The following is a 24,063-nucleotide window of genomic DNA, read 5'->3' on the forward strand; positions in this document are numbered from 1 at the left end:
TACCCATTGCTTTCTATGGATCAAAAATGCTGAAAGAAATGACATGCTGCATTTTGCAAAAACCAAGGTAATGCACAATAGGACACAAAAACCAAGCTGTGTGCATGAGGTTTCTGAAATCACAGACTCAACTGAAAATTTGCATTAAAAAAAACAAACGCTAGAAAAAAAAAAAAAACATGAGAACATAGCCTCACAAAGAGCTTTTTAATGCTGCAGATTTTCTGCACCCATTAAGGAATTCACTGTGGTTTCGGGAGAACTTACAGCAGAATGTCTCCCTGTAGCTCCTCCTCCCTCTTCCATAGAATTTTAAAAGCGCCAACTGTCATCTCAGTAATGGGAAATCTGGATGGGGCCCATTGTACTGTATTATCGTGTGCAATAAGTATGCATCTGATGAGGCGTAACCTGTACTATCACCAACCCGACTCTTCCTGCTTGATAGGTTTTGGAACATGAAATAAACACAGAGACTTGTTACGAGTTTTATCAGTTCACATATTACCAGTAGTTTGTTCTAGGTACAAGCATGTTTTGTCATTCACATACAGCTAGATAGCATATGTTCACATTTACAGTGCAAAAACAGAAAGCAAGGGAGTGTACATTTTTATATCCTGGAGATTCTGAGGAACGCAAAACCAACATGCAGACTTGACATTTTAGAATGTAAGCTCTTTATTTATAGAAATGTGTAGAACTTGTCTTATTATTTCTAGAAAATAACTAAAAGATGGAAATTCTTATTCTCCTAAGACGCGAGTCATTAAGAGGGATGAGATATGTGTTCAGAAACATTAGTCTATTAAGAAGATATATATTAAAACTCAGTTTTAATAATTAATCCAGAGCAATTAATCATGTTGTCTCACTTCTAGACAACACCTGTCCACATGTCCTACTATTCCCCGTGGACATAAGAGTTCTCTGGCATGGATACCCCCATCTATGTGCCAGAGAGAAGACTCAGGTGGTCACTGACTTACATGGTGGACTATTCAACTGAGTGGCCACCGAATTATCCTAGATTTCCCCTGCAGCAAAATGGCAAGTCTATATTGGCCCATATTAAAGGGGCTGCCGGAAGAGACAACACCTATGAAACGCACCTCATTAATATGGTCCATGTGACAGCTGTGCGGAGGCCTTTGCGGATGTAACCGATTTTCTGTTGCATCCAGACAACATGAGACCCATATAGAGCGATGATACAGCTATACGACGTGTAAGCTTATAAGAACTGTATTAAATCGCAGTGCTTGGTTTAGTCACTGCCACATCAATGTGTTGCCCTTAAATAGTTGGCTAGCTTTCCTCTAGGTTCCTCAAGAAGATCATTTTATAGGGAGCTAGGTAAAGCCATATTTAGTCATAATGACATTTGAATATGTTAGCACACAATTACTGTTCAAACCAAGCACAGCACTCGCTGAACATTTGGTGTGACTAAACAGTTAAGTGCGCCTTCCCACCTACTTGTTTTCCCATCAATCTCTACCCTTTTCTGGCTCTTGCCAGACTAGTCAATCAAGGAAGAGGGAGGCAATAGTAGAAAACAAGTATTTGGGAAAGTGCACTCAACTGTTTGGCCCCGCCAAGATGCACCTAGCGCCTGTGCTTGGTTTGAACAGTCATTTTCTACTGACAGAATTCCTATAAACACATTAGCCTGTACAATGAACACAAAAGTCTAACCTTCTTCAAAGTGGCCAGTACTTCAAGTCTCTCCATGCCTTTACACAGGCACATGCCACGAGTGAAAATGAAGTTCAGAGGCCACATGTCCTGATGCTTTTAAATTTGATATTAACTTTTATAACAAGGAGTAAACTGAATAAGGGTGAATTTACACAGCTTTGAAAAATAAATGCTCCCCCCCCCCCCCCCAAAGCAAGATGGATGTTGGCTAGAAGAAAAGTATGAAAATATAAATTGCAATACAAATGCTAAGTTTTTTTTATGTCAGCACAAAATGACTGTTCAAACCAAGCACAGATGCTAGGTGCACCCTTGGTGTGACCATACATCTGCCCCTCCCCCTCTATTTTGATTGCCAGCTCCGGCTTTACAGGAGCCAGAGGAAGGCAAAGATAGGTGGAAAATAAGTAGGTGAGAGTCTGCACTTTACCGTTTGACCATGGCAAGGGTGCACTAAGCTCAGTTTGAACAGTCATTTTGTATTGAGACTTCTGTGACTTATGTATTTTCTACAGACTTCTGTACAAGGGGGAGAAAGCCTGGCCCAAATGAAACAGAATGAAATTCCTGGCACTTTTTTATAATCATTGGAAAAATGGCAGGTAAAATGTGTGTGAAGGCGGCTGTAAGGAGAGCAAAAAAGGCCCCTTCTGCGGGAATTAGAACAGTACTGCTCATTAACATGTTCTTATCCCATCTGGGTCTTTCCGTATTAATCTACCAATTTGGGGTTGGATCCTACAAGAGTGAAGAAGGTGAACAATTCATGAAGGAAATGGCATCCTGGTGTCTGTTCCCGCTAGCACCCAGACATCTCTCTCAGTTGAAACTGCAGGTTCCAATTTTTAACCACAATTCATATTTGTGTGCATTAAAAACATAATTTAGGACTACTGCCGATAATGGGTAAAGTTATACCGCATGGGTACAGTACTGTGCCCCGGATTAAATCCAATAGAAGCACCTACAACCATTGGGTACTCAACTGGCTCGCCCCTAGCATGGTGGGAAGGGGCCGCTAACCATCAAGCATCACAACACTACTATTAAGAGGGTTGTGCGGGATTAATATTTCCCTATAGGCATGTAGCTGTAGAAATTAACACCATCCTCTCGGCTCGAGCACCTCCTCTCTGCCGCTGCTCCCAGTCTTCATTGACAGGCTGCCGCAGTGATGTCATGACTACATCACACTTGGCTATTGCAGCCAATCACAGGGCTTAGCATTGATGCTAATGGAGAAAGTACTGAGCTGAGCTCACTTACTGGCTGCCGTTGTCGTGTAGTAGTTACGATATCACCGCTGCAGCCTGTCTATAAGGACCTGGGCAGAGGCGGAGATAAGGATGGACCCGGGGAGGGTGAATATAACTGTGTGAAATTTTACTTTGCAAGCCTATAGAGAAGTAAAAATTATTCTTGGACAACCCCCTGAAGCATAAGGATACTTTGTAACCAAAGCCTCTGTGGGATTGGGATCCTTAAAGGAGTTTTCCAGAATTGAAAAAAAAAACAAAAAACCGTTCACATGTCTTTTGGATGCAGTTTAGCCCTTTTTTTATGTCAGGGAGCGGAGCTGCCCCTGTATATGAAAGAAAAGAATCCAGTCTTCTAATCCTGGACTACCCCTTTCTGCCATGAAGAAGATTGTTGGATCTCCACCATTTGGGTTTATTACAGATTGTAAATCGATAATTCTATACAGCCAGCAATGTTTCCTGATTCTATCTAATGTTCCTGCGTGAAACAAACATGTGAAAGTATTGAACAATACCTGGTCTCAAGGCAGTATTGGTATTTTAAGCAAACACTGAGAAAAGGCCAAAAAGTTATTGTTACCATGTAATCTGAATGTAGGTTGTATTGCCATAACGGTAAGTGGGAATTTAATCTATTGCTTAGATTACACTATTTTCTTTTGAAATAGTGCAAATTATGACATTTGGTCTGATCACACCATTTAATCTACAAAGAACAAACTATTTAGCGCTCACTCCCCGATGCACCTTACATTGTACCTAATTAGGAGGAACGCAATAGGATCTCAAGTTCCATTTTTGAACGTTTCAATGTTTTACTTTTTTTCTATATATATTAGTAGTATACTCTGTTACATTTTCTCCATCTCATTTCGGTCAGGACGAGCAGCCATAAACTACCAACTTACTAGGAGGCTGGCGCCATAGAAGAGCTCGGAAATGCCGCCAGTTCTTAGTCACTTGGTAGCCATAGTATTATTTTGGTTGCCTCTGCCAGGTGTGAGTAACGTACGCTTTAAGACCACTGAACTAGTTAAGGTCACAACAAAATTAGATTTTTTTTTTTTTCCCCATTAGAAGCCATAAAATAACTTTTCAAAGTCTCCGTTTCCAATGCACGGTAAATAAAAGGGTTGCCTCTTCTATAACTATATATAATGACCATTACACTGTGGCATTAACTCACGGCATAAAACTACCAACATTAAACTACACAGAATTTATCAAATGAATTAGGATGTTTCTGAAATTCTTGGTATCATTGATTTATGAATCCCAACTCCTAAACATAGACATGCACACTTGGCCCTTGCCAGAGATCTAAGAGCTTCCTTAAGTTTGAGATGTGGTTACGGATTTTACAAACTATTATTTTTTATTTTTTTTTTCCTTCCACGTTCCAACCTCCCTCTGCTCTATCGTACCATCAGCAAATTTCAGGGAACCCTTTATCTCTCAGATTGGTTTACGGCTGTTATTTTATTAGAGTTCACAATGGCGACCTTGATATTAATTTCTCCCGCTTTAGCAAAGGCACCGCCTGTCTGATTTAATTACCTCTTCGGAGGAGTGCACTACGTTTGGGACGAACCCACTTTTTACCCCCTCCCAGCCTTCTTGGATATTTATCTCTCCCTTTCTAACAAGCTCGTATATATCACGAGTCAGGTCGGTGAAGGCTTTCTCTACGTTGATGGCATCTCGGGCCGAGGTTTCTATATATCTCATGCCATAGGCGGTGGCCAGTTTCTCTGCCTCGTGTCTTGTCACTTGCCGTTGTGTATCTAGGTCACATTTGTGGCCCACGAGGACAAAAACAATCTGGTAGGGCTGCACGTGAGCTTTAGCCTCCTCCAACCATTCGTGGACATTCTGGAAGGAGCGGCGGTTGGTGATGTCAAATAGCAGGAGCCCTCCAACAGAATTTCTGTAGTAGGCACGTGTGATGGACCTGAAAAGGAAAGAGAACACTGTTTTAATAAAAAATAAAATTGTTAGATCTTGTAGGTTTGATAATTGTGAAAATGTTCTATAGAAAAGGGAGGGTGGGCACAATGAAAAATTATATTTTTTTAATATGCCGTGCTTAATTGAAAGGGGACAAACCCACTAAGTTTCCACCTTGGCTGAATCCTGTTAGAAAACAACAATCAGCTGTGTACTCACCCTCCCCAGGTCTACATGCGAGTCTCTGCCTGGCAGTAGCAGCAGCAGCACTGACATCACTTTCATAGCGTGGCAGCCAATCAGCAGCTAGGCCAGCGTAGACAGAATGCCTCCTTCAGAGCAGATGAGCTCACCGATAGGCAGGTGTGCTGTCAAGGTAACGTCAGCGCTGCAGCCAATGCCAGTCAAAGACTTGCCAGTGGACCAGGGGAAGTACAGCACTAAAGTAGACACTTGATTTGAAAGGGGACAAGCCCCTTAATGCTTCCACTTCTAGCACAAGACTTGACTAGAAGCATGACAGAAGAAGTGTAGCCAAACATTATGTAATTAATTTTGCTATTGAGCAATCCCACCCCAAAAAAAATGAATTACTAAGTTGTTTGTGGTCCACTGTATTTTTTCCCACATCATTTTCAGTTGTGGGCTAGATCAGTTGCACTACACTTAGGGTGCTTTCACATTGCGCTCTGTGCCCCCATCAGGGAATACGTCCGAAATCCCCCGCAAAACAGGGTCTGGACATATGCGCCGACGGGGCCATAGATTGTAAGGGTGACGGTAGAGCCAACATGCGCTCTCCTGTGCAACATTTTCAGGAGATGTACACCCGTACAGCAGGCAAACACTCAGACGTAGTACACTGCTGCCTATTGAAGTCTAAGGAGACGGAAGAAGACAGCCGGTCTATGTTGCATTTTTTTTTCTCAATTGTTTACTTAATTCCAGTGATTGTTTCACAGCTACACTGCTGAGTACTGCTCTGTAATGCCCACCATTGCCAAGTCCTGCTTGATAATGTCCACCATGCTGCTAGGCCTAATCTAAGACTACATCCTGCTGTTGGGCAGCAACAAACTGTCTCAGACCCTATGTGTTTGCTTAAAGGTAACTTGACATGTCCACTAATGCTATTACAGATTAATAGGGCTCCAATGTGGCCCAGTTGCATTACTGAAAGCACAGCTACCGGGATAAAATTAACTTGTTTCCTCCCAGGAGCCGCTGGCTTTCAGGCACTACACCTCATTCCAAATTATTATGCAAATTTGATTTAAGTGTCATAAAGATGAAATTGTTTTTTTTTTCAAATAAATTCATGGATGGTTTGTGCCTCAGGGCTTTATGGATCACTGAAATCAGATTCAACACCTGTGATAATTAGTTTGCTAGGTGAGCCCAATTAAAAGGAAACTACTTAAGAAGGATGTTCCACATTATAAAGCAGGCCACAGGTTTCACATAAGGATCTCTCTGCTGCCGAAAAGGGTTAAATAGCGCAATGCCTTGGACCAGGTATGAAAGTATTACATAGTTCACAAAAACTTAAGTGTGATCACCGTACTGTACTGTAAAGAGACTTGTGGCTGATACAGAGCACAGAAAGATTTGTGCAGATAAAGGCATAATGAGGAAGTTTCTGCCAGACAAATTCATTGGATTAAGAAAGCTGCAAAAATACCATTACAAAGCAGCAAACAGGTTTTGAAGCTGCTGGTGCCTTTAAGAGAACCTCAAGCTATAGGATCCTCCAGATGCTTGCATGGAGTTCCGAAAATAGCGACACAAGGAAAATAGTTTTTTTTGTACGAATTTCTGAATTTTTTTTCACCACAAAAAAAAAAAGTGTTTGGTATCTGCGTACTCGTACTGACCTGACTGGCTAAACTGCCTTTAGCCATAGTGGTTTCCTCCTATTTGTAGTTTGTTCCTTCCCATAGGGTATATATGCGGCACAGGTACTGTTCAGGATGCTTATAAAAGTTTCCCCATTTGTTTTGTGTACTTTTATTTTACAGGACATTGTCCCAACTTATGGCACTAAAATCACTTCTCAGCCAATGGAAATTCACCTTTCTGAAGTTTGGTGTCCTTATAGCCCCTACTATATTTCTTATTAAAGGATACATGAAAAATTATTATTTTGTGATCACTATTTACTCATGTGAGCCCCAACCCGAGTATTTGATATGCGGCCCGGCCTATTGGTCAATATTAGTTCTAGAAGTCCCCCCCCCTTATTGTTGGGCCCTGAACCAGTTGTAAAAAGTAATTGTCTTTCATTGCTGTCAAGCACCGGTTTCCTTGGCTGTACCTGCAGCTTTCTGCACCCAATATATATCAAGGTAGCTGAAGTCTCCATGACTCGCTGCCTCATCTACTTGCTTTATGAGGATATTTTCTGCTTTCCATTATATTTGGAGACTTACAACAAACCCTTATTTTATTTTCATTAGCCTCACATATATTATCACATAGGATGGGTTTTAGGGACGATTTTACATATAAACACACCCCTCCCTCTCAGCTATTTGTACAGTCATTCCTGAATAGACTATAGCCCCGTAATTAACAGCCCAGTTATAGCGGTTGTCCGGCCGTGTCTCCATTATCCACACCTTATCATTTTCTTTCAACAATATGAATTCTAACTCCTCCATCTTGTTGGTGAGGCTCCTGGCATTAGTGCACATGCACTATATGTATCTCTCTGTACCTCTATTCCTGCTTGGTGTATTGACGGTCCCAACCATTCCCCCAATTTCATTGCTCATCCCAGGTCACTAGCTACACTCTCTACCCAGTCCGTAGTTTAAACACTCCTCCAACCTTCTAGCCACTTTTTCCCCAGCACAGATGCACTCTCCCCTTTGAGGTGCAGCCCATCCCTAGTGTGGAGCCTGTGGCCAACAGAGAAGTAGGCAGGGTTCTCTAGAAACCCAAAACCCTTCCTTCCTACACCAATTCCTCAGCCATTAATCTACCTTCCTATTCTCCCGCTGCCTTTCTGGCGTGGCACACACGATTTCAGAAAATACTACCTTTGAGGTCCTTGCTTTAGAAATAATAATAACCTGAAATAATTTTTAAAAGACCTTCCACATACCTCTAACTTTGTCATTGGTCGCAATATGTACCATGACAGCTCACGCTGACGTCAGATAGGTGAAGTGAGATCATTGGCTGTGAACTCGCAGGACCTGTCTGATGGCACCACGAGCAGAACTTTCTTACGCCCTTGGTGCCCTCAGATAGGTAATAGGAGTTCACAGGGAAACACTGAGCAGCGATAGCAGACACTACTCAGTGTCTCTGTTGGATTACAGGCTGTATGGTTGCATCATGCAACCTGCCATCTTGATGTAGCAGAGCTAGACCCATCATGGGACAAATGGATTATCATCATCTCTGCGGAAAGGTGAGGAATATTGTAGTTATTTTAACTCTCTTACAGGAGACAATGGCGTCTCTGGAGTGGGCTAGGCAGTAAGTATGGTTTAATTAAGATTTATTAAAGGAGTCTGTCATTCTTTCAATTAAAAGGACTTTATTCTGTGTATTTATGTTTTTATACAATATGACTATGGGATTAGTAATTGGGGTGTCTTATTGACGCCTCTCCATTACTAACCTCGGGGCCTGATGTCACCTGACATTACAAAAGGGGACATCAACCCCTCCAAGTATCACCCCACTTGCCACTGCTACACGGCAAGTGGGAAGAGCGAAGGTAAGTGCCAGAATTGGCGCATCTTAGAGATGCGCCTTTTCTGGGGCAGCTGAGTGCTGATGTTTTTAGCCTGGGGGGCAGTATCCATGACCCCTTCCTAGGCTATTAATATCAGTCCGCAGCTGTCTGCATAGCCTTTGCAGGTTATTAATTATAGGGGGACCATACATTTTTTTTTTTTTTTGGGGGGGGGTCCTTCATTTTAATAGCCAGTAAAGGCTAAGTATACAGCTGTGAGCTGATATTGATAGCCTGTGAAGCTCCATGGGTATTACCCCCTTCCCAGGCTATAAACATCTGCCCGCAGCCGTCAAGCTTCACTCTGCTGTCTAAGAAAACTATACGGGAGCCCACACCATTTTTTTCTTCAGAAAAATAAATTTTTAATAATTACATGTACAGTAAGCTGCACACACACTTACTAATTGTATCGTCACTGACATATATCTCCCTATTCTATGTGTATATACTTTATGTAATCTATTCTATCCTGTTGGATCCTGCTCTATTTTACTGCACGCTGCTGCTGAATTGTCAGCTTTTATTCTATTATATATGTTTAGAAAAATATTTCCTTTGAAAACAGTGTAAATGACAGAATTGCTCTATGTAAAAGCTCATGTGAAAACCACATTGCAATCGCACCGCTTTCGGATGTAAATCGAATGCTAGGTGTGATAAATCAGATTATACTCACATGACACTTACTTGCATTACACTCGTGAGACTCTCGGCAGGAAGACTCAGAGCAATATTTTTATACGTTTAGTGTGACTCCGAGAACCCTAATGGTATTATTTTTCAGTTGGAGCTGTGCGAGGGCTCGTTTTTTTAACGTGACAAGTTGTAGTTTCTATTGATACTATTATTGTTTGAACAAGATGGTTTAATCGCTTTTTATTGCATTTTGTTTGTGAATTGTGACCACAAAAATCTTGGGAGTTGTTTCACTCTTTACAATGTATTACATTTTTGCTTTTATTTTAAAAAAACAGACTTTTACTTACAATGCATTACCAAATATATAGATCTATAATTGACCCCTTTCCAATGCCCACGTCGGAATTCCTCCCTTTTTTGTTTTGAACAGCTGACAGGTGCCTCTAAGAGCCGCGGGTGGAATCGCGATCCATCCGTGGCTGTTAACCTGTTAAATGCTGCTGTCAAACTCTGATAGCGGCATTGAACTCACGCTTACGGAAAGCGCACCGGATATCCCATCTATTGATCACCCCGTCACGTGATCGTGGGTCACTGATGAGTTGGCAAAACAACCAGGAGGTCCCAAGCAGAGCTCTATAGTTGTCATAGCCAGATTGCTATGGCCACCGCCCGGTGGTCGGTTCTCATAGCAAGTGAGCATTTTTGCTACATACAGGCAATGATCAGATCAGACAACTGCAGCTTCTAGTCTCCCATGGAGACTACTGAAGCATGCAAAAAGCAAAACAAAAATGTTCTTAAAAATAATAAAAAAATAAGTTCAAACCACCCCCATTTTCCCCATTCAAATAAAATAAAAAAATCAAAACATACACGTTTGGTATCGCCGCGTTCAGAATCGCCCGATCAACATAAAAAAAAGTTAACCCGATCAGTTAACGGTGTAACGAAGAAAAAAATAAATTAAAACGCCAGAATTACGGTTTTCTGGTCGCCGCTACATTGCAATAAAATGCAAAACAGGCGATAAAAAGATCTACACCAAAAAGGTATCACTAAAAACATCAGCTCAGTGCGCAAAAAAAAATAAGCCCTCACCCATCCCCAGATCACGAAAAATGGAGATGCTACAGGTCTCGGAAAATGAAGCTTTTTTGAAAGTGCAGCAGGGAAGGAGCGGGTCATGTGACAGGCAGGCTGAAGTGACGTGCACAGAGCCTGTCACATGACCCGCCCCTTCCCTGCTGCACTTTCACCGGCAATGTGAAGACCAGGTGAGACGGACCGGCGTGGTGGTGGGGGGAATGGAGTGGCAGGGGGGGGGGGGGGGGGAATGGAGCGGCGGGGAGGATTTGTTACTCTGTGAGGAGGGCTTCTTTATGTGGATGGGGAGGGCCTGTAGCTATGTAGGGTGGGATTGTTGCTACAGGGGGCATGTTTTTAGTAGCATAGGAGGAAACGACCAGTTGTCATTTCAATGCCATAACAACCCCCCCTTGGACGTTCTGTTCAGAATACCTACAAAACCATGCAAACTAGTGACATAAAGTGAATTACTTATTGTCACAATTCTGCAGCCCAGATATGCCCTGAGATTGTGAAAATCCCGGACAACCCCTTTAAGGAACCTGAATTGCAGTTGTCTGATCGCCTGTTCTATACATGGTAATATTATACTGTAGTGCTGCAATATATAAAAAGTTATGTTCTCCTATCTAGCCCAGCCATAGCATGTCCAACTCTGGTCTGTTTTACAGACCAGGCTTGTGCATGTCATTAGTCGGCCACCGTTGTGCTCCTAGCTATGCACACAGAACCCGTCCCTTCTGCAATTTGTAGACATCACTGGCTCCTCTGATCAGACTTGTCCAAGGTCGGCTTCTGCAGTTTCCTGCCCCAAGATGTGACTCCAGAAGGCATTTGTTCTTCATCCCGAGAGCCGATCATAAATGTGCTCATAAAGGGCAGTCTGTGATTGGATGACACGGGATTAGACCCCAGTGTCTGCCTCTCCTGACTCTGTACAATGGCTGCGGGTAATGTACGCCCTAAGCACTAGTGTCTCTTCCTCCCTCACAATTCCCTCTAGGCCCCTTCCAGCGTCCTTTGCCGAGTGCAGCAGAATGGCCGCACCCCTGTCTGCAAATAACTCATGTATGGCCCCCTTCCTCTCCTCTTCGTGTTGATGCTGCCGATGGCTCTAGGATAGACAAAGTTTTTAAAGAGCTGATCGGGCCCCCTCTCCTTCGGGTCCCTGGTGCAGCTGCATCAGCAGTATGTCAGCCCCTGATGCACACATCTCGTACAACAGTATGAACCCCCAAACGACTGATCAAGGATACTTGCGACGAGATGTACACTGGATGGCATTGTCAATCATGGAGCACATTTTCCTAATGGGAATTACACAAGCAAATACAAAGTGATTCAGTACAAGTCACTGCTTCTAAACTCCTTTAATCTAAACTCACTGAATCTCAAGTCACACACTTAAGCCAAACTACACTTAGGGAGAAATCACTAGCAAGCTCTTTCACACTCACTATATTATCTAAATACCATTGCTTTTTCCTTGGCTTCACTACAACCTGCAACTCACTGCAATGTCCACAATGCAGTACCAAACTGTTTGCGTACCTGTAATGAAGACTAGAGGGGTCCAGCTACCATTCATAATGACACCCACACCATAATCGAGGTAGGAATCTGAGGTTTCCTCATGATGGTCTCTTCATGTCAATACCCACATGGTCTCCAGATAAAACACTTCTTACCATTAATGTGACTTCTGGTGCTGCATGGTTTTGCTGATGGCTTTGTAGTCTGGTTGATCTGTGGTGAGGTTAAGCTTCATGCAAGCGTTGAGACCTCCATCCGTTATACGTAATCGTAGGTTGGTCTTAATGTTCTTTAGATGTGAGAAAGATTGCTCACATGCATAAGTAGAGCCAATCATTGTCACTACAGCATTACACATGCTGCAGTGTTTGGTATGTGACGGGAAGCGCGTTCCAAGTTTTGACAATCAGCTGGTCCGCAGGTTGAAGTTTTTTCATTTCTCCCTACTTGTGTTTGCTCACCAACTCTGCTTGCTGTCATGCAAGTCTTTCTAAATCTTCATTCAGTGACTTGAACTTATTCACCCACGTCTGAGGCCTTCAGGTCAGCAGCTTGTAGCTCAAAATCTCTGACGGAGACATTGGGAATGTAATGGCGCTGTCCACTGCATACTCATGTGGATGGATGACGAACTTACAAAAATGAGTGAGCTCACGAAATCCTCCAAAGTGCACGCTTTGAATGACTGCAGATTAGATGTGAAGCCCGCTAGCTGCTGAAGCTCAAGATATTGAGCAGGGTCACTAGCTGTGCATGAATCTTTAAATTTTACCGGTTTTTCAAAGTTCAGATCTTGATGAAGACTTATGTTGAAACGCGTCATCTGTTTCTGAAGTGTTTTTCTACATGCCCGGCAATCCTGTGCCATTCATGTTTTAACCTAATGGATTAAAGGTTATATTTTAGTCTGCGATCTACTCGCTGTTTTTTTTTTTCCTTCCCAAGTACGTTTGCGCCATGGAACCGTGCTGAGCAGAGGCGTATCTAGGCTCTCTGGCACCCGGGGCAAGAATTCGGTTCGGCGCCCCCCCCCCCCCCCCCCCCCAAAGTACATATGCGACTTGCACACTTAGCCATGTACCCACGAGCTGCTCCTCCTAATGCTCTCAATGTTCAGTAAAAAACTGAGAGAAGCAGGAGGAGAAGCTCGTTGTCAAGTATGAAAATCGCACATGAGTGAAGTGTCCATGTGATGACTACTGGAACCTGCAGAGCTGAATCCTGACATTGCAGCTTCTGAATTCTCACAACGAATGCACTGCACACATTTAGGATTCTCCCTTGCCGATATACAGTCATGTCAGCACAAGCATGTGATTTATATACTTCTGGCCACATTCCGACTAGACGTGCCCGGCCTCGCTCTGTTCATTATCATTGAGTGAGGTCACACATGTCTAGTCAGCATGTGACCGCATGTATGTATATTACCGGCATGAGAGAATCCTGACAGCGTTCAGTGAGAACTGTGAGAATTCAGAAGTCTGCAGTCACATAGAATGACTGCAGACTCAGCACAAACCTGGACAACCCCTGTAATGCTCCTAACAAATAAAAACATGAGAATTAGTCAGTATCACAAATAACATTTACATCCAGGTACCTTATAGATGACGTCGTCTCTGAAGTCAGTCACCTTTTCTTCTAGACCCCATGATGAGTTTTCTCATCCACATCTCGTCTCTGCAGACTTCCATCTTCTCCGGTCTTCTGCAGCAAATCTCCACACGATGCCCTTAAAGATAGAAGTGTCATTATAATGCCCCTAAATACAAATATCTGCAATATACTGTCGCCTCACACTATTCCCCTCCCTCCTCATACTGTCTCCTCTAACATCCCACCTGTTCCCCATACTGTCTCCTCATATATTTACCCCCTCACTCTCTATACTGTCTGCTCACACATATCCCCGACTCCCCATACTGTGTCCACTTACATTAACCCATTCGCTCCCCATACTGTCTGCACCAATCCCCCATACTGTTTCCTCATACATACTCTTTATTTTGTGTCCTCAAATCTCCCCACACATTAAATCCCCCCATCCCCACTCCAAATCCCCCCATCCCCAACATACATTAAGTACCCCCCATCCCCATTCCAAATCCCCCCACACATTAACCCAATCCCCACTCATTAACCCCCATCAGCACTCCAAATACCCCCACACATTAACCCCAACCCCACTCATTAACGCCCCCATACATTAACCCCCATCCCCATTCATTAACCCCCGCACACATTAACCCAATCCCCACTCATTAACCCCATCACCACTCCAAATCCCCCCCACACATTAACCCCCATCCCCATTCATTAACCCTCACACACATTAACCCCCATCCCCATTCATTAACCCCCGCACACATTAACCCCATCCCTACTCATTAACCCCATCACCACTCCAAATCCCCCACACATTAAATAACCATCTGCACTCCAAATACCCCCACACATTAACCCCCATCCCCATTCATTAACCCCCACACACATTAACCCCCATCCCCACTCATTAACGCCCCCACACATTAATCCCCATCCCCATTCATTAACCCCCGCACACATTAACCCAATCCCCACTCATTAACCCAATCCCCACTCATTAACCCCCATCACATTAAATAACCCCCATCTCCACTCCAAATCCCCCCACACATTAACCCCATGGCATCCCCACTCATTAACCCCCATCCCCACTCTAAATACCCCCACACATTAACCCCATGGCATCCCCACTCATTAACCCCCATCCCCACTCTAAATACCCCCACACATTAACCCCATGGCATCCCCACTCATTAACCCCCATCTCCACTCTAAATACCCCCACACATTAACCGCCATCCCCTCTACAAATCCCCCCCATCTCCACTCATTAACTCCCCCTCATCTCCCATCTTCGGTGGTTCTTCAGCTCCACATTGGAGCACACTTACCACCAGCGTTTGCTTTGGGCGCCGGGGAGTGACGTCAGCAGCGTGATCACATGACATGATCACGCTGCTGACGTCGCTCTGGCCCGGCGGTCAGAGCTTCAATTGTACAGGCGTCTGTATAGACGCCAGTACAATTGCTCCCTGGGAGCAGGCGCGGCCTCCTTCTCTGCGCCGGCTGTCAGCTTGACAGCTGACACAGAGAACCGCCGACTCTCAGGCCGGGGGGGCGGCAGAACGCAGCCGCCAGGGAGGGACACTGCGGACCACTGCATTAGGCGGCCCGACTGCGCCCCCCTGCTGGCTGCGCCCGGGGCAACTGCCCCGGCTGCCCCCCCCTAGATACACCACTAGTGCTGAGTGCCAGGTGCCTAATGAAGACTTCACAGAAGGGTGAGCTGACTATAGTTCGATTTTTTTTTTTTTTTTTTTTTCTTCTTCTTCTCTCGGTTTTTCAAAGTGTAGTAAACGACCTGTTTCAATGTCGGCGATGAAGAGTTCTAGCTGGTTTTCAAATGCAAACACTGCTTGTTGAAGGACTAAGGCTAGGTTCAGATTGCGTTAGGGCAGTTCGTTCAACATATGCGTTAAACGGACTGCGCTAGCGCAACTGCCTTATGCGATCCCACTAGTGCAGATGCTTCATCTGTGCTAGCAGTGACGGACCCTCAGACGCTACAGCCCGCGTCCGAGGGTCCGTCACAGAATGACGGCACATCGCTAACGCATGCCGATAATGACATGCGTTAGCGATGCGCTCATCTATAGCAGTCTATGGGTGCGTTAATGCATCCGTTACATAGCGTTAATGCCGCTATGTAACAGATGCGTTAAACGCAACCCCCCTAACGCAATATGAACCCAGCCTAAGACTGTATTTCCAACGCCTTGTATTTTCACATTGAGCTGGTTCATCTGTTCAGTCATGTCCACGAGATAGTAGAACTTCAGGAGCCACTCTGTCAGCTAACTCAGGATGCTCAACGTTCTTCATTTGAAGAAAAGTACTTATCTCGCTCAGACAAGCAGCAAAACGGCTGAGCACCTTCCCTCTGGACAATAAACACACATTGCTGGGCAGAAGCAGACCAGGATAATTATTCCCAGCTTCATCCAGCAGTGTTTTAAACTGGCAATCATTTAAACCTCGGGCAACAATAAAGTTGACCACCTGAATGACCAGTGACATCACCAAGCTGCTCGCCACACATCTGAGCACAAAGCGCCTCCTGATGTAGCATGCAGTGAAAACTTAGGATATTTCTCTTTTCATGTTCACGAAGAAGCACTACGAATCCTTTGGTTTTCCCCACGATGATTGGAGCACCATCAGTACACACTGAGATAAGTTTATCCATCGATAGATTTTTTTCTTTAGCAAGCTCAGTGAAAGACTTGAATAAATCCTCCCTTCTTCAGCTGTCCCGGGAGGTGACTGGCGCTCCATGCGGCTCTACCGGGCAAGTGTGGATGTTCAGGTGCTGCGGTCGAATCCTGTGGTAGGATGGTGACCGGAGATTGCAGGACCTGTGTGACATCAGTGGTCACGTATAGCCCACGACTGCCACAGGTACGAGGCGCCGTAAGGACTAAACTTATCCTACGCGTTTTGGAAATCGGCGGTTTCCTTCATTTTTTTTTTTTTGTTAAAGGTTTGTCTGATAGCCAGATGCAGCCATCAAAAGAGCCACATCTGGCTCCTGAGCCATAGGTTCCCTACCCCTGGTATATGATGTCACTTTCAGTCCAAAATGGATCACTACGTGGCATTCTTTTAATTTGACAAGACTATGAGGGCAACGCCATGAAGAGGCCTTCAAAAGGAATGTCACACTTGTCCTTTACCTAGGATTATGGTGTGGATTGGTATAATGCACAGTAACCAGGTCCCTCTTGTCTTCATTCCAGGTACACTAGCAGCTCAGCGTTACAATGATTTGGTCATGGAACAATTGGTACAGCCATTTCTCGGAGTTGTTTTTCCAACAGTCAAGCTTCATATTGCTTATACTGCTGTGAGCAGCCTGCGTGGCCTAAATGTGCTACCATGCCCTGCAGTGTCTCCGGACTTGTCCTCCATCAAGCACATCTGGGACGTCATTGGTCAGCAATTACAAAAGGAGCTACCAGCAGCGGATCTTGATGATTCTCGTGGTGGAAAATTCCTCAGGTCATTAATAACCTCATCGATAGCAGCCAAGGTTTGTAAGTGTGGAGATTTCTGCATGTGTCACTCATGCGCGATACTGAATCAAAAAGTTTTGAAAATTTTGTTTCCATGTTTTCATCATTCACATATCAGCCACATGTCTATCCATACGGTGATTTCCATAATGTCACAAATTTTCATTCTTGGAGTTGTAGTTTCAGTGTTGAGTGTAAGTAACTGTATTTAGAATTTGGCAAAATAAATACTGATAAACCCTTATCAATGTAGTTTAATTTTCAAATGTTAATGAGAATACAATACGTAAGCATGTCATACATTGAAGTGTCTCAGAAGTAGCCTTGAGGCCTATAGCAACCAATTGTAAGAAATGGTGATTGGTTGTTGTGGGCAAAGCCACGTCTCTGAGCCCACCTGCAAACAAGTTACCCATTATGGACATATCAATACAAAACTTGTATTGTGTGCTCATTAGCTTTTGCATTTGAGCCCAAATCCTACAAGATTCTTCATACTCACATCCATCATGGTTGACCTGAAAGGGTTTCAGAAATTTTCCATAGGCTAATGAAAGAGATTAAAAATATTGCTTACTATTCCAAACCAGCACATTGTTAATGGTCGGTCTGCACACACAGATTGACGTTACTATTGGAAATATAGAAAAATGTCAATATCAACATTTTCCAGTTTGTTTACTCACTTTGCAGTTATGTGATAAAAATAAACTATTAATGCCTTTATTTTTAAAGCTTTCCTAGTCTGCAGTATTTTTTCCAACACTGGCCTAAAACCACAGCACTTTTTTTTTTTTTTCAGATTTTTTAACTACTGTAAATATATTTCAAAAAGGTATAAAGGTGCTATTGACATGAAATTCTCACCAGATGTCGGTATCAACCCATCCAAGCCAGACAGGGAAAGAAATCAAACCATAGATGTCCATAACTTATTTTTTTGTATATTAATGAGAAATAACACCGGTAAAAGGTATTGCACACATGATTAAAGAAAGGTGCAAAAAGACCATGGAAAGTCATGACAACAGCTGAAATCTATCAGTAAGTACAAAACAATCACACCACTTAGTAAAAAATAATATCAGCTGGTTCAACTGATGGCCTATAAAAAGGTGTTTCATTACCAAGGTGCCACACAAGAAACATCTAATGACTGGTAAAGTCAGTGAGCTGTCTCAAGACCTTTGCAACCTTATTGTTGCAAAACAGACTGATTGAATTGGTTAAAGAAGAATTTGTAAACTACCGCTGGTTACAGTGAGCACTGTTGGGGTCATAATTCAGAAGTGGGTAGAACATTTCACCATAAACTGGCCACAACCAGGTGCTACCGCAAGATTTCAGACTGACGAGTTAAACGAATTATCTGAAGGGTTGTTCAAAAGGCCAGGTCATCTGGCGTAGCACTCCATCACTCTCCTTCTTGGTCAAATAGCCCTTACACAGCCTGGAGGTGTGTTTGGGGTCATTGTCCTAATGAAAAATAAAGGATGGTCCAACTAAACGCAAACCGGATGGAATAGCATGCCGCTGCAAGATGCTGTGGTAGCCATGCTGATCAGTATGCCTTCAATTTTGAATAAATCCCCAATAGTGTCACCAGCAAAGCACCCCCACACCATCACACCTCCTCCTCCATGCTTCACGGTGGGAACCAGGCATGTAGAGTCCATCCATTCACCTTTTCTGCGTCACACAAAGACATGGTGGTTGGAACCAAAGATCTCAAATTTGGACTCACCAGACCAAAGCACAGATTTCCACTGGTCTAATGTCCATTCCTTGTGTTCTTTAGCCCAAACAAGTCTCTTCTGCTTGTTGCCTGTCCTTAGCAGTGGTTTCCTAGCAGCTATTTTACCATGAAGGCCTGCTGCACAAAGTCTCCTCTTTAGGGTATGTGCACACGCTGCGGACTGTAGTGCGGATTTGGCTGCACGGATTTTGTAAAATCCGCAGGTAAATCTGCAGGTAAAAAGACCTGCGGTTTTACCTGATGATTGCCCTGCGGTTTTTCATCTCCTCAATGGAGGAGATGGCAAACTTCAGCAGAATCCGCAGAAAGAATTGACATGTCAATTCTTTCTGCGGTTTCAAAACAAGCGCGGAAAAATCCACACCGTCTGCACTGCGGTTTTGTATTCCCATAGGGAATAATGGTACTGTACACCGCAGCAAAAACTGCTGCGGACCCGCAGTGGCCAAAACCGCTGCAGAATCCGCAGTGTGTGCACACACCCCAACAGTTGTTGTAGAGATGTGTCTGCTGCGAGAACGCTGTGTGGCATTGACCTGGTCTCTAATCTGAGCTGCTGTTAACCTGCGATTTCTGAGGCTGGTGACTTGGATGAACTTATCCTCCGCAGCAGAGGTGACTCTTGGTCTTCCTTTCCTGGGGCGGTCCTCATGTGAGCGTTTCTTTGTAGCGCTTGATGGTTTTTGCCACTGCACTTGGGAACACTTTCAAAGTTTTCACGATTTTTTTGACTGACTGACTTCATTTCTTAAAGTAATGATGGCCACTCGTTTTTCTTTACTCAGCTGCTTTTGTCTTGCCATAATAGAAATTCTAACAGCCTGTTCAGTAGGACTATCAGCTGTGTATCCACCAGACTTCAGCACAACTCAACTGATGGTCCTAACCCCACTTATTAAACCTGACAGGGCACACCTGTGAAGTGAAAACCATTTCCGGTGACTACCTCTTGAAGCTCATCAAGAGAATGCCAAGAGTGTGCAAAGCAGAAATCAAAGCAAAAGGTGGCTACTTTGAAGAACCTAGAATATAAGACATATTTTCAGCTGTTTCACTCTTTCTTGTTAATTATATAATTCCACATGTGTTAATTCATAGTTTTGATGCCTTCAGAGTGAATCTATAATTTTCATAGTCATGAAAATAAACAAAACTCTTTGAATGAGAAGGTGTGTCCAAACTTTTGGTCTGTAATATAATATAATATAATATATATATATATAAAAATTTAGTCCCAGGTTTTATAGGAGCCGTCTTACTGCCACAGCTCCAGATGTGCAGTTTTTGTGGCCCAGTAGGTGTATGCCCAGCAGTGACCACAGATCCGTCCACCATAGGGACCCATTGTAAAGTCCGCATTTTTGCAGTGACTCTCTGTATACTTATTTGCCGTCTGCTTCGCTTTCCTATGCAGTGAATTAAACAGTATGAAGATGCAATCCAGCCAGACGAATGCTAAGAGAACACCCCTTTGGCTTCATCGATGGTAACATTACAGCACCCAGTTTATATTTTTGGCTAAATTCTCAAGCATAGTGTGCACTTAACCTTACAAACAGTATTTGCTGTCTCCATAAGTCGACTCCATTCACACAGGGGACTTTGGGACTCCTGTTGTTGGATCTGACCCCCCGGTGATCATACATTTATCGCCTATACACAGAACAGGTATTTAGTAGAATATTCTCCGGCAGTCGGAGCGGTCATTGCAATCCAAGCACAGTACATATTCCATAGACTCGTGGGGTCGGCCAGACAGTCAGTAATCTGGAGGCAGCACCTGGCTCTCGCCACCACAAGCCCTATAGAGCCACATGTTCTGTCCAGTGGATCTGAACAGGTCCTGGTATCACATCTAAAATATGACGGAGTACCATACACCCATCTGAATGAAGCCTTTGTTACACCATAACACACACACTGTACTGAGCTGTGCAGAAAACTACTGTGTCATACAGCAAGCTTCTGACGTAGGACCCCAGCCCAAGGCTTGATCTACATGGCAATCTGGGCCACTCGGTGCCGCTGATACATGGTGGCACTACATAATTGAAGGGGTCACATTGCAACACCTTCCCTAAGGCCGGGTTCACATTACGTTTAGGCAGTCCGTTAACGCTGCCATTCAGTCCAATTGTCGGGCGCATCGCAACGCATGCCGTAATGCGGTACGCGTTCGCAATGTGCCGTCATTCACTGACGGAGCCTTGGACGTGGGCTGCAGCGTCTGAGGCTCCGTCACCGCTAGCGCAGATGAATCATCTGTGCTACCTGCGTTATGCTATACCGTTAACGCAGCCCGTCAACGCTATGCGTTGAACGATCTGCTTAACATAATGTGAACCTAGCCTAACTCAACAAGCAAGTCACTATCAGACTAGGTTGAATTTTTTGGGAATTTGTTGTTGACCCCTTCAATTATGTAGCAACACAATGTATCAGCGACACCAAGCCAACTTAAGTTATGCGACAAAGTCACCGTGTAGCCCTAGCCTTATGGTGGCGCTCGGTATGTCACTGTGTATCCCTAGCTTTATGGTCCTGCTCCGTATATCACTGTGCAGCCCTAGCCTCATGGTCCTGCTCTGTACGTCACCGTGTAGCCCTAGCCTTAAAGTGGCATTCAATACTTTGCCTTGTGGCCCTAGCCTTATGGTGGCGCTCTGTACATCACAGTGTAGCCCTAGCCTTATGGTTGCGCTCTGTACATCACAGTGTAGCCCTAACCTTATGGTGGCGCTCTGTACATCACCGTGTAGCCCTAGCCTTATGGTGGCGCTCTGTACATCACAGTGTAGCCCTAACCTTATGGTGGCGCTCCGTACATCACAGTGTAGCCCTAACCTTATGGTGGCGCTCTGTACATCACAGTGTAGCCCTAGCCTTATGGTAGCGCTCTGTACATCACAGTGTAGCCCTAACCTTATGGTGGCGCTCTGTACATCACAGTGTAGCCCTAACCTTATGGTGGCGCTCCGTACATCACAGTGTAGCCCTAACCTTATGGTGGCGCTCTGTACATCACAGTGTAGCCCTAGCCTTATGGTGGCGCTCCGTACATCACCGTGTAGCCCTAACCTTATGGTGGCGCTCTGTACATCACAGTGTAGCCCTAACCTTATGGTGGCGCTCTGTACATCACAGTGTAGCCCTAACCTTATGGTGGCGCTCTGTACATCACAGTGTAGCCCTAGCCTTATGGTGGCGCTCTGTACATCACAGTGTAGCCCTAGCCTTATGGTGGCGCTCTGTACATCACAGTGTAGCCCTAACCTTATGGTGGCGCTCTGTATATCACAGTGTAGCCCTAACCTTATGGTGGCGCTCTGTACATCACAGTGTAGCCCTAACCTTATGGTGGCGCTCTGTACATCACAGTGTAGCCCTAACCTTATGGTGGCGCTCTGTACATCACAGTGTAGCCCTAGCCTTATGGTGGCGCTCTGTACATCACAGTGTAGCCCTAGCCTTATGGTGGCGCTCTGTACATCACAGTGTAGCCCTAACCTTATGGTGGCGCTCTGTATATCACAGTGTAGCCCTAGCCTTATGGTGGCGCTCTGTACATCAACGTGTAGCCCTAGCCTTATGGTGGCGCTCTGTACATCAACGTGTAGCCCTAGCCTTATGGTGGCTCTCTATACATCACCGTGTAGCCCTAACCTTAAGGTGGCGCTCCGTACATCACCAGCTGAATATCTTCGATTAGGTCCATAATGACATGATATATTGGAGGCAAAGCAAAATACAATAGGGCGCCATGCCCCCTTACATGTGTCCTACTCCAAGGTCTGAGGCTGTGTTCACAAGCAATGGTCACAATGTGCCCCCATGGGCCGAGCAGACTAGCCGTGTGGTTTTGCAAGAAGAAAAAACATAGGTTTCCCAGCAAAACTAAATATATTATGTAAAGAGCAGGTACAGAGCGGGGTCAGGGCACTGTATGCCCACTACCTGTATACGCAGCCTCACAGTGTGCGGACCACCACTGGCGTGATCGCCCCCCTTACCTGAACCTCTCCTGGCCAGCTGTGTCCCAGATCTGCAACTTGATTCTCTTGCCTGGTTCAATTTCCACCAGCCGTGAAAAGAAATCCACTCCCACAGTGGGGTCAGACACCTGGGCAAAGCGGCCTTCTGTGAACCTCCGGATCAGACACGACTTCCCGACCGTGGAGTCCCCAATCACGATCAGACGGAATTGGTACAACCAGATTGCTTCCATGATTGGCGGCCAGACAACGGTTCCTCCAGAAATCGGTTTTCTTTTTTGGAGTGTTCCACAGAGGTCCTGTGTCTGGTCTGCACAGTCCGAGCCTCACTCCCAGGGTCCCCTGGAGCCCCTCACAGCACTGGCGGGGGGCACCTTACTTGCAGGCCTTTTATGGCTCCAGCTATTAAGAAGGGGCCTCAGGAACCAGACGACAAACCCCTGCGATCTCGCAGTGCAGAGCTCCGGGTGCAGCTGCGGCCTCCGCCTCCAGGGGGCGATGCAGCCAGGTGTCAGGTGAGCGGAGGGCAGGGATCACTGGAGGTGTGTGATCGGCGCAGCCGTGATGGAAGGGCAGGCGGCAGACATTTTGCCGCTGAGTACGAGGAGTATTATGCACAGGCCTGGGCTGGCGGGGCGGTAATCGCCGGCATGTGAGGGGTTACCGCGGCGGGCGCGCACATTGCACGGTGGTGGCTGCAGGGCGGTGCACCGGACAATGCAGCGGAGCCCGGCACCTACCTAGGAGTGATGGTTGCCGGGATCAGCACATGCACATGAGAACGCAGCAACTACCGGCCGAGGCTGCCAATGGCGGCGCCCAGGAGACAATGCAGGGCCCGGGCCGCGGAGTGATGGAGAGCTGCTGCCCGCACCGAGCTGATGAAATGGCAGCAACATCAGCACCAAACACTCTGACTCATCATTGGCATCAGCAGCTGCCGTAATCACCGCAGTATGCGGGCAGCCGGCCCGGCCTCTACCGTATTGCTCCGAGCAGCCGCGCCCTCTCCAGTCAGTCCAGTGCTCTCAGCCAATCAGCGCGGGGATAACTGAAGGCCGAGCTAGAACATCATATTACACAGCAACCATTATTCCAGAGTCTCCCCTACATAACCCATACAGAGTCCATGCAAGAGGCAGGGCAGGACCCCCTTACTGGGCCCATAAAGAATCTACCCTAGAAGCAGGACCCCCCTACATGGCCCATACAGAGGCTACTCTAGAGGCAAGACCCCCCTACATGACCCATACAGGTAATAGAGTCTACAAAAGAG

At 45.2% G+C, this 24,063-nt stretch overlaps 1 protein-coding gene and 1 long non-coding RNA gene across 2 annotated transcripts; one reads left to right on the plus strand and one right to left on the minus strand.

The window, feature by feature from the left end:
- Positions 1 to 474: 474 nt before the first annotated feature.
- Positions 475 to 23,732, minus strand: RAB39B (RAB39B, member RAS oncogene family). Its single transcript, XM_073547632.1, has 2 exons — positions 22,806 to 23,732; positions 475 to 4,911 (listed from the first exon to the last, which is right to left on the minus strand). The coding sequence occupies exons 1-2, from the start codon at positions 23,018 to 23,020 to the stop codon at positions 4,485 to 4,487; spliced, it is 642 nt and encodes a 213-aa protein (XP_073403733.1). The 5' UTR covers positions 23,021 to 23,732; the 3' UTR covers positions 475 to 4,484.
- On the plus strand, positions 10,525 to 17,283 carry LOC141050926 (uncharacterized). Its single transcript, XR_012220562.1, has 2 exons — positions 10,525 to 10,574; positions 16,764 to 17,283. It is a non-coding gene; the product is annotated as an uncharacterized lncRNA (long non-coding RNA).
- Positions 23,733 to 24,063: the final 331 nt, after the last annotated feature.

This window comes from Dendrobates tinctorius, unplaced genomic scaffold (assembly GCF_039654945.1).
Source record: "Dendrobates tinctorius isolate UK_male_01 unplaced genomic scaffold, ASM3965494v1 ptg000154l, whole genome shotgun sequence".
NCBI classification, from domain to species: Eukaryota; Metazoa; Chordata; class Amphibia; order Anura; family Dendrobatidae; genus Dendrobates; species Dendrobates tinctorius.

Coding starts and splice junctions, on each gene's coding strand:
- RAB39B (XM_073547632.1), bottom strand. CDS start 23,020: ATGGAAGCAATCTGGTTGTACCAATTCCGTCTGATCGTGATTGGGGAC. Junction 4,912..22,805: donor GCTGGCCAGGAGAGGTTCAG/GTAAGGGGGGCG, acceptor TTTCCTTTTCAG/GTCCATCACACGTGCCTACT.